General features: G+C 39.6%; 1 protein-coding gene across 1 annotated transcript in view; it reads right to left on the bottom strand.

Moving 5' to 3' along the window:
- Positions 1–10,011: 10,011 nt before the first annotated feature.
- LIMCH1 (LIM and calponin homology domains 1) overlaps positions 10,012–11,947 on the bottom strand; it is a 143,057-nt gene continuing 141,121 nt past the window's right edge. The window contains exon 22 of the mRNA XM_042781817.1: positions 10,012–10,037. Within this exon, the coding sequence (XP_042637751.1) occupies positions 10,012–10,037 (26 nt within the window). The remainder of the gene's footprint in view (positions 10,038–11,947) is intronic.

Genomic DNA, 11,947 nt, shown 5'->3' with positions numbered 1-11,947 from the left:
CTCAGCCCCAACTCATAGCGACCCCTCCTTGGGTTTCCGAGGCAGTATCACTATGGAAGTAGGATTGCCCAACCTTCCTTCTGAGGAGAGGCTGGTGGGTTTGAACCACCAGCCTTCTGGTGAGCAGTCAAGTGCCTTAGGCTACCAGAGCTCCTTATAGTTACATCTCAATCATTTTCAGCCAAGAATTCTCTAAATCCGTAGGGCATGCTGAAATAATTCTCTAATTCTCCTTCATGGACAAAAGAGGTAATAGGATTTTGTGGATAACATCATTATTCCTGCTGGAGTATTGCATGGTGAAATAATCTTGTGATATATAAACTGGTGTGGGATATATTCTCTCCCTACAGGATAGTTAGAAAGAGGTTGCTCCTTTGTTTAGGTCTTGGCTTTTGAGTTTGAGAAAGCCGAGGTTTAAGTGTGAAGCAAAATTTGGGTTGGATAAATGTATTATCAAGGATCCTTAGTGATGCAGTGGTTAAGCACTCGGCTGCTAACCCAAAGATTGGTGGTTCAAGCCACCCAGCGGCTCCATGGCAGAAAGACCTGGCAATTTGCTCCCATGAAGATTGTAGGCTGTAGCCTAGAAAACCCCCTGGGGTAGTTCTACTGTGACTTTGGGTCACTATGAGGAGAAATTGACTCAATAGCAACAACAAATGTGTTTTCTCTCAGGCAGAACTGATTTTTCCCAACTCTCAAAAACTAGACTTGGGCAGGGGGAAAGGTGAAGGCAGTTTGCTCAGATAATTCTTTAAAAGTACAATGCTCAAAGCAGATGGGCTTTACTAATTAAGATAAGCTATTCTTTTGTTCAAAGAAGACTTCAGGGATTATTTTGATTTAAGGTTTAAAGTTTAACAATAATCTCAGGGCAACAGGGGCTTTTGGAGGTAGTGCTTGTTGGGGGAGAGTTCAGTGGAGCCCTGGAAGAACCCAATGGACAGGGCTAGATTGGTGTAAAAGACTCTTCTACCTCCATCTACTAAACAGTCCAAGTCTATGCCACAAAGCACACTAAAACCCATTGAAATCAAGTTGATTCTACTTGTGATCCTATAGGACAGAGTAGAACTGCCCCGTTGGGATTCCAAGGCTGTAAATCTTTATGGAAGCAGACTGCCTCATCTTTCTCCCATGGAGTGGCTGGTGGGTTCAGATGGCGGATCTTTTGGTTAATAACTGAATGATTCCTCTGTGTCACAAAGAAGAGCTCTATTGTTTCTTCCCAGAGTGAAAAATCAAACCCTAGGTGGAAAAATATAAAATACTGTTCATTTGAGTATTTTATTTATAATTGTAAATTTATTGTGAAAGAGTGTTCTAGTTTACATTTGAGTGCAGGTCAAATCTTGCCAAGATCTAGTTATGCCAGCGGGTCTTCTCAGTTGGATTCATGTAAGATTCTTTCATCCCAGAGCCAATGACAGTTAAGTAGGAGCTTACCTTGATCACCCCTGATCAGGGATACTTGGTAAAATACACTATTATGTAAAATCTTCAGCATACTTATCCAGAACAAGCCACTTATCCCTCTTATATCTCAGTTTCTCATCTAAAAGGGCGAAATACATCTGTCTTCTAACATGTCATAAATGTGATTTGATAAACAAATAAAACAGTGCTTGCAAAGGTGCATTTGATATGTAAAGCAAAATTTCAAATTATCAATGGAATCCAGACTTTCTGGAGCAACTGAGGCTGGATATTGTTGTTGTTGTTAGGTGTCATCAATTCAGTTTTGACTCATAGTGACCTTACATACAACAGAATGAAACACTGCCTGGCCTTGCGCTATCCTCACACTCATTGCTATGCTTGAGCTCATCATTGCATACACTGTGTCAATCTCACCGAAGGTCTACCCCTTATTCTCTGACCCTCTACTTTATCCAGCATGATATTCCTCTCCAGGGACTGGTGCTGTCTGACAAAATGACCACAGTATGTGAGATCAAGTCTGGCCATTCTTGCTTCTAAGGAGCATTCCAGCTGTAGCTCTTCCAATACAGGGAACTATTGCCCTGAGATCATCTTTAAACTTTAAACCTTAAACCAAAACTATTCCTTGAAGTCTTCTTTGAATCAAGACATTGCTTATTTTAATTCATAAAGTCCATCTGCTTTGGGCATTGTGCTCTTTTAAAGAATTATCTGTGTGAGACTCTTAGGTTGCATATTCTGTAAAAGAGCAAAACCATGAAAGGTATTTATCTGTCTGCCTGTCTATCTATCTATCATCTATCTATCTATCTAGAGAAAGGTATTTATTGCAAGAAAGTGGCTCACACAGTTGTGGAGATTGACACATCTCAAATTCATGGATCAGGCATCAGGCTAGAGGCATCTCCTCATTCATGTGGTTACAGAGGCTGATGAATCCAAAATTGGCAGATCAGATGGCAGACTGCTGGCTAACGTTCCAAGAACTGGAGGTCAGAGGATGACGAGTTGGATGCAGAATTGAGAGAGGGTGAGCTTTGACAAAAATATCATACATATATGTTGCAGGCCACAACTCCAAGGAAACTCCCCTTTCAACTGATTGGCTGCTCACATCAGATCACAAAATGGAGGATTACATAATATCTACCAAGCCACTGAGAATCATGTTGTTGTTGTTGTTAGGTGCTGTTGAGTCATTTCCAACTGATAGCAACCCTATGCACAGCAGAACAAAACACCACCTGATCCCACGCCAGCTCTACGATCTTTGCTATGCCTGAGCCCATTGTCGCAGCCACCGTGTCAATGCATCTTGTCGAAGGTCTTCCCCTCTTTTGTCGACCCTCCACCTTACCAAGCATGACATCCTTCTCCAGGAAATGGTCCCCTCTGACAAAATGACCAAAGTAGGTGAGACGAAGTCTGGCCATTCTCGCTTCCAAGGAGCATCTTGGCTGCACTTCCTGCAGGACAGATGTTAGTTCTTTTAGCAGTCCACGGTACTTTCAGCATTCTTCGCCAGCACCACAACTCAAATGCATCAATTCTTCTTCGGTCTTCCTTATTCATTGTCCAGCTCTCACATGCGTACGAGGCGATTGGAAATATCATGGCCTGTGTCAGGCACACCTTAGTCCTCAAGGAGACATCCTGGCTCCTCAGCACTTGAAAGAGTTCCTTTGCAGCCCACCTGCCCAGTGCTACACATCGTCTAATGCCCTGACTGCTGCTTCCATTGGCGTCGATTGTAGAACCAAACAACGTGAATTCTTTGACAACCTCAATCTTTTCTCCATTTATCATGCTGCTGCTTATTGGTCCAGTTGTGAGGATCTTTGTCTTCTTTATATTGAGATCCATATTTGTATTCATTCCAAAGAAAGGTGATCCCACAGAATGTAGAAATTATCGAACAATATCATTAATATCGCACGCAAGTAAGATCTTACTGAAGATAATTCAAAAACGGCTGCAGCAGTATATTGACAGAGAACTTCCAGAGGTGCAAGCTGGAGTCAGAAGAAAACGTGGAACAAGGGATATCATAGCTGCTGTCAGATGGATCTTGGCTCAAGGCAAAGAATACCAGAAAGATGTTTACTTATGCTTTATTGACTATGCAAAGGCATTTGATTGTGTGGATCATGACAAATTATGGATAACATTGAGAAGAATGAGAATTCCCAAACACTTGATTGTACTCATGAGGAACCTGTACCTTGACCAGGAGGCTGTTGTTCGAACAGAACAAGGGGACACTGGATGGTTTAAAATCAGGAAGGGAGTGTGTCAGGGTTGTATCCTCTCCACATACTTATTCAATCTATATGTTGAGCAAATGATCCAAGAAGCTGGACAATATGAAGAAAAACATGGCATCAGAATTGGAGGAAGAATCATTAACAACCTGAGATATGCTGAGGACACAACTTTGCTTGCTGAAAGTGAGGATGACTTGAGGCACTTACTGATGAAGAGTGAGGAACACAGTCTGCAGTATGGATTACATCTCAATATAAAACTGGGAATCATAGTCCAGCCAAATTGACACATAGCCCTAACCCTCACAGAGACTAAATTGACAATAGTAACTCGAATGTTTGGATGGGAAGCTTAGGTGGCAGTGAATTAAGATAATGGTGGTGTAATAATGTGGAAAAGGATAGTAAGAATGACAGCACGGTTTGAAGAATGAAATCAGTGTCACTGAATGGAACATGTAGAAATTGTTGAAATAGTGTATCTTCAGCTGTGTATACTTTCACCAAAAGAAGAAAAATTTTTTTTAAAGTGCATTTGAAAAAATGATGCTAAACAAAGTTACAAAAAAATCCTACTTTGCATATTTGCACACTTTTCTGTGTCCCTTTGAGTCACTAAGAGCCAAGAATGAAACTATTAGGGGCATTGTTTTTCAGGGTTTGGCACGGCACTGAACATGGATGTTTGTAATAACAATCTTTGATGACATTATACAAATAGTGCTATGCAGAAGTGTTAAGAGTCATAGCAATACTACCTGCTCATTAATTACTATTAGCTTCTCTCTCTGCAGAACCCAGGACATTCTGGAAAGCGAATATTTTGTATGATCATTTCTTGATATATGTGTCAAATGAATGACTCACAGCAGAGCAAGTTAGTAGCAGCTGATAGAAAAACGAAGAGAAGACTTAGCAACAGGTTGCAGTTTTGTGATTTGAAAATAGAATTAAACTTGCAGATGTATTTTGTTGAGTTCCACAATTTTGTTTGGCCTTGTACTGGAAAATGAACTGAATTGTTGCCAACATTTTAAAAAAGTGTACATTTTTACAAGTTGCTCTGATGGTGCTGTGGTTAAAGCATTGGGCTTTCAACCAAAAGATTGGTGGTTCGAACCCACCAGCTGTTCCATGGGAGAAAGATGAGGCAATCTGCTTCCATAAAAATATATAGCCTTGGAAACTCTATGAGGCAGTTCTACTCAGTCCTTTAGAGGATCACTATGAGTAGCATAGTGGCTAAGGCACTTGACTGCTAACCAGAAGGCTGGCGGTTCAAACCCACCAGCCACTCCTCGGAAGGAAGGTTGGGCAATCCTACTTCCATAGTGATACTGCCTCGGAAACCCAAGGAGGGGTCACTATGAGTCGGGGCCGACTCGACTGCCTCGGAAACCCAAGGAGGGGTCACTATGAGTCGGGGCCGACTCGACGGCAAATAACAACAACATGAGTAGGAATCAACTCAAGGCAGTGTGTATATGTGTTGGGTACATTTTTACACAAAAACAATTCACAGGAGCCAAGTAACTATACCTTATCTTCAGGTTTTTTTTTTTTTTTTAGTTTGCCACAGTCTTTATCACTCTATAAAAACAAATAAACAAAAAAACAAACTCACTATCGTTGAGTTGACTCATAGTGACCTCTCCTTGGGTTTCTGAGGCTTTATCTCTACAGAAGTAGATTGCCCAATCTTCTTCCAAGGAGTGGCTGGTGGATTTGAACCACTAGCCTTCTGGTTAGCACTCAAATGCCTTAGGCACTAGGCCACCAGAACTCCTACACCACTCTATAGTCTTTCCTTTTCTCATTTTAGAGGCCTGTTTCTTCTTCCTGTCATTTAAATTTATAACTGCTGCGAAAGATATTGCCTACGAATGGGGGAGGGACTGGTTCCTGTGTGGTCTAGATTTGGATCCAAAAACAGAAGTCCTTAAGTCTTAAAGAAAGTCAAAAGAAAGGAAGTTAGGCAAAATGTTTTCTCTTAATAAAAACATTCTTTATAAACCTTTTTTTTTTTTTTTTTTTTTAAGTCTTTTGTTTTGAAATGCATTCCAGTGGAAGGGATTTTCATTTAAATAACATTGGATTCATTAAGTCACCCTGACACTCTGATAGCCACTAACATTTCTCTCAGGAAAGAATTCTTTTCTATGGAAACAACAGCAACTACTCACTGCCTACAGAAATTTATCAAAAAAGCAGACTACAAAGCACAGTAGTAAATAGAACATTACATCTTTAAGCCATTGAAAATTTTAAGGAATTTGCTTGCTTTATAACCACTTACAAGTATGAGACAGCGTGCAAAATGAAATATGTGAATTTTAGGAAGAGTTAACAGTATCAGTGTGATGCCACTGTTTCACTGCTCGGTACTGGTTCAACAACTGAGCAAATGGCCCTCAGTGACACAGACTGCACATGGTGTGCAGGGAACGTTGGTGCAGAAAAACTTCAGGGGCAGGGATTTAAGGGACTTGCCTTGTTTTTCTGTAGCAAGTGCTGGAAGTTGTTCATTGTTTGGGTGTTTCAGACAATTCCCACTGGCATTTGCATAGTCTCCCCCTGGTTATTGTGGGCTCATCTCATGGAATTTTTTTAAACTAATTTTTTTATTGTGATTTGGGTGAAAGTATGGAGTCAACCGGTTTCCATTTAGCAGTTCATACACATTTTGCTTCGTGACATTGATTGCAGTCCCCATAGTGCAACAGCTCTCTTCCCACTTCCTTGCTGTGTTTACCCTTTCTCTTTGTCCTCCTTTCCTATGCATTCCTGCCTTCTGAGCTTTATCCGGGCAAAAGCTGTCCTTTTGATCTTTGACATTTGATTGTTCCAAGAAGTGCACTTTTCCTGGTGTCACTTTTCACCTCACAGGCTTGTCTATTGTTTGGCTCCAGACCTGGAAGGTGACTAAGGCCCATAGTCTCCACAGTCCCACCAGTTTCTATCAGATCAGTAAGCCTGGTCTTTTTTATTGAAATTTGTTCCACATTTGCCTCTCACTCTATCCTGAATTACCTGTTACCCCAAGGAATTTTGAATGCTTCAAAAATAAAAACAAAATTAGCTGCTGTGGCTTGGATTTCAACTCATGGTGACCCTGTGTGTTTCACAATAAAAATGCACTCCATAGAGTTTTCAGTGGGCTTGGGTGATCTTTAGGAAGTTAATCACCAGGTCTTTCTTCTGAGGCACTTCTAGGTGGATTCAAACTGCCCACCTTTTTTGGTAGCCACGTGCTTAATGGTTTGTGCTGCCTTAAGCCCTTCAGTGCAAGGCAATTCCTCTGTTACCTCTACAACCAGCTGATAAGTTCGATTTTCCCTAAAGAGTTGGCCCCAGATATACATGAACCCACTGGCATCACCTGACACACAACTCTGGGCCACATAGTACAAGGGAGAGATTCATTCTGTCCCAGTAAGAAATCCAACACCTGCTCCCACCCCCAAATCAATGGAATACAAAATTGATTTGAGTATTTTATTTATAAATGTACATTTACTATAAAAGCTGTTGCATTTTAGACAACTTTTTATTTTTATTTTTTTTTACTATTTCTCAGAGGCATTTGAGAATAAATATTGTAAATGAAGGTTAGTGTAACTGATATAGAACATTGGCTTACCCATAACAGTAACATAGTTTGGACGGACTCATATAGGAGGTGGATCCTTTCAGTTTGTTAAATCTTAACACTATAGATAACTAGAATACGTATTGCATTAATAACACTACATAGAAAGAATGAGGAAATGTCATAAAGTTTGCTAATGAAAAACAAAGTATTACCCACGTTTTCTTAAGAAAGAATAGGACTAGCATTGGAGTATGAGGAAAAAAATCAGATATACTTCCTCAGGAACAATAAATCATTCACTTGCCCTGTCCATTTTTTTTTTTTCAAACACATTTACATTATAGCTCAACAGAGTAGAGCACCCCCCCACTGGGATCGCAAAGATTATTTGAAAAGAAATAGATCATAAGCATTATGTTGCATTGGGAAAAACAAGATCTAGTCTGCTGAAGCTGCCATGTAACAGACTCCAAATGAAATATAAATCAAATAGAAATAGAAACAGTTGGCAATAAGAATTTAGAAAATGTTGGAGATTATTCTGTGCTGGTGGCTGGTGTTCATTATGGGAAAGCACATTTTGCAGTTGGAGAATGGGGCTTTATTTTTCGTGACTCGATTCTAGCTTCAGTACATGTACAGTGAGTCTCACTAAGAAATATGTATAAATGAGTCTGTGAAACCAGAAGAGAATGTGCAATAGTCATACAGTCCTTACATAACGGATGGAGTTCCACATGTAAAAAGTATTCTATAAAAATTGGTTATGAATGATCATATTGTACATGTTTTGTGTGTGCACTATGTGTGGTAAAGTACTCCGCTAATATACCATGCAAAGTGTAAACATCCACATTATCAAAATGTTTAATAAAACATGCAGGTGGTTAATCAAAATATTGGACTTGATCTGTACATTTTCAAAACTTTCTTTTTCTTGTTAATTTTTTTTTTCATGTAAAACAGCAAAGACCTCCATGAGAAGTCTTGGGAACTTGGAAGTGACTTCATCTCTCATCAATGTACTGCATCCATAATTCATCACTAACTATGTGCAACAGCTTTGCATTTTCTAAGGCACAATTTTTAAGAAATGATGTGTAAATTTCAATCTCACAACAGCTCACCCGAATGACAATATGGTCAAAAACCTCCAGAGGCTGAGGAAATGTCTGCACTTATATAGAACCTGCATGCAAAGAGCCATCTTACACGTAAATAAATAATTGCTAGTCATACTCAGGAAGACACAGGAAAACATTGCTTACATAACAGAAAAGCATCTACTTGATCTCCTTTTATGACTACATTAACCTATAACGAGTGTCTCCATAGTCTACATTCATATCATGTTATCTTCACTTATATGCCATCGTTTTTAAGGCAAAATAAATAAGCGCCTCTTTCCCCAGTCTTAAAGAAAACAGCCTGGAGACCTGAAACGTGATGCTGTTTTAGTAACTTGACTCCTTTCTTGGCCAGCTGAAACTCATCACACAGGGCAGGAAACAAACAAGCTCTCAGTGAGGGACCCTCTCTAAACTGCTCCACGAGCAGGATCCAGGATGTTGGGTGGTGAAGAGAGGTGGTGACGAAGAATGCAGGAGAGCATCTATCCATTGGAGTGGGCAGGGCACGATTGCAGCGATAGGTTCTTGTTGATCACACACCAGTGGCTTTTCAGATCATTATGTCATTTTGGATTCTATTCTGGATGGACTTAATGTTTTTATCTAGACACTTGAGCTTCAGGCTCTCAAGGAGAACTTGGAGGCAAGTGGTTACTCCTAATGATGGATTTATCTCGATGCGATTTTCCATAGCCTAATAAAGACTCTTACTGAGGACTTCTAATCTAGTGCCTGAAGAAAAGCAAGCCACACAGACCTCTGGGCTCTGACCCCCCACTCTTCTGAAGATTAAACTACCTCACAGATTTTGGTAATAACTTTGGAAATGATGATTGAAGTATTTCCCTCTGATGTTTTCCTACCTTTGGGCAATGTCCCAGAGTGTAAGTCTAGCAGATATTGCAAAGGTTCTCTTTATTTGATGGAACAGCCTATATTAATGACATAACTTCCAAGATACACAAAATCTAATACTAATTGTGCAATAATTTATTGATAAAACTTCTCCCCTCAAAAGATAAGTAACACAAGTGTTTCCGGATTACAGTATATATTATCAGACTATTGTCCTTGCATTAAAACAAGTTATAGCTCAGAGAGCTCACTGTGATGTTTAGTTCCTGAAATGCGTTAATCTTATGCTCCTATTTTAGAAGACCACATCTCAAATTGGCATGTCTCGCACTTTCTGCAGCTCCACTCTGTAAACAAAGAATGTTTAATTCCTAGAAATACTAACACAAAACAGGTTTATTGTCTCACTTATGTAATTAAGTCCCAAAGAAGAGAGTAACACATTTTAAACCATAAGCCTGCTTGACCATGCTAAGACCCTCTTTGAGCTATTCAGGATCATGACAATCCAATATTCTCTTTTATATATGTGCAAATGCAAAAACAAACAAAAAAAGTAAAACACAAATGCTGTGCTATGAAAGAACAGACACCATCTTTTAGAATAGCCGTTCTGAAATTAGATGAATGCTGGGGAGCCCCCGAACTTGGGATTTTGTTAGATGATTGCCAGGGACACCCTCAATAAACAAATGGTGAATGATCGGGATACTTGAAGACCACATCACAATGTTGTAGGTTGGCCAGCACCTGTGATAAAACAGAGCAGCATTTGGTGAAAGTTGTCAACACTTCTTGGTTTAGATATTTTAAAATTTCCCCATTAGCAGTGACCTCAGGTTAGCTACCCCTTCCCCGTGCAGGGTAAGAAAACTTGCCTTACCCTACTACTCAATGTGTGGGGCAAGCACAAACAATACCTCAGAGCTTTTTATTTTTTTTTACTTTTTATTGTGATTTGGGTGAAAGTTTACACAGCTAACTCATTTTCCATGCAGCAGTTCATACACATTTTGTTTCATGACATTGACTGTAAGTCTCCCCAATGTAATATCTCTCTTCCCACTTCCACCCTGTCATTACCTCTTCCCTGTGTCCTTCCCTCCTGTGCACTCCCCACCCCACAGCTGTCTTCCTGTGCAAACACTGCCCTTCTGTTCTCCCACCATTGATCGCTCCAAGGAGTATATCTACCTGATGTAAATGTTCACCCCATATGCCTCACTATTGTTTGGATGGAAGTCACAGGAGTGGGTTCAACTCCAGACCTGAAGGGCAACTATGGGCCACGGTCTCAAGGGTCTGACCAGGCGCCATCAGAGCAGCAAACCTGGTCTTTTTTCATGATTTCAAGTTTTGTTCCACATTGTTCTCCCACTCTATCCAGGATCTCCTATAGAGATCTCCCTCCAAGTGATTGACAGTGGTAGCCAGGCACCATCTAGTTCTTCTGGTCTCATGGTCTTCTGATCACATGGTATACTAGTCTCTTGGACTAATTGTAGAAATACAGAATATTGAGCTCTATTCCAAACTTACCTAAGATCCCCAGGTGAGTCACATGCACTATGAAGTTTGATTAGAAATGCTCTGGATTTCACCCTAAACCAAATGAACTTTCATTGAATTTTCTACCTTGTCTACTGGGGCAAAACCCAAACCCACTGCCATTGAGTTGATTCCGACTCATAGTGACTAATCTCTTTTAGGTTCTTTGGGTTTTGGTTCTCTAAGGATGAATACATTATAACTGAGGATTTTGACACATGGCCTAGAAATATGATTGCTAGATTTAGCAAATGAAAATATAGAACACCCAGTAGAATTTGAATTTCAAATAAAAAACAAATACTTGTTTATATAAGCATATGCCATGCAATATTTGGAACATAGTTGTGCTAAGAAAACAAATTGCAATAGTTGGGACATAGTCATACTAAATAAATTATTCATTATCTAAAATTCAAATTTAACTGGGAAAAAAATTAACTGGGCAGCTTGTATTTTACCTAGAAACCCTATCTAGAAATGATGGGTTGGGCTCCATCTTTCTTGCTGAAACCTTTACGAGATTTCTCCTTCATTTCAGACACAAGAGTTGTGATGAGGCAATTGCAACAATAGAAAAGACCCTGGGGAGTTTGTGTTAAATGCATTTCACAAGAGTGAGTGATGGAACAGAACACCATGTACAAGGACACAGTCATCCAACATCCAAGCACAAATGGCACCAGTTAAACATGTGACGGCTTGATTTATGACAGGTAATTTGTTTTGCACTTCCATTCCCATTTACATATGAACTTAAAACCTGTTTACATTGCTTTTAGGAATTGTATTTTAATATGCTGTTACGCTATTTTTCCTCCAAGAGAAAAATTTCATTTAAATGTGACTAGTTACTTGGAGAAAATATGATTATATATTCAGGTTTTATTCCACAAAATAAAATTATTTTGTTTCACTTAGAATGCCTATGATGTAAAGCACCCCTCACATCCATCCATCTCCCATCTTTCCAACCCAGATGAAAATACAATGAAAACAAAGAAAAAGAATGAGTTTTAGCCATTTCTTCCAATTCTGACACTTACTGCATCTACAGTATACCCAACCAATTCAAATATACTTATTCTTCTCTTGTTGTTGTTGTTGTTGTT

The sequence above is a fragment of the Orycteropus afer genome, unplaced genomic scaffold, assembly GCF_000298275.1.
Source record: "Orycteropus afer afer isolate SDZICR_OR568_19922 unplaced genomic scaffold, OryAfe1.0 scaffold00176, whole genome shotgun sequence".
In the NCBI taxonomy this organism is placed as follows: domain Eukaryota; kingdom Metazoa; phylum Chordata; class Mammalia; order Tubulidentata; family Orycteropodidae; genus Orycteropus; species Orycteropus afer.
Note: the sequence above shows the minus strand (reverse complement) of the source record. Positions and strands in the feature narration are given on the sequence as shown.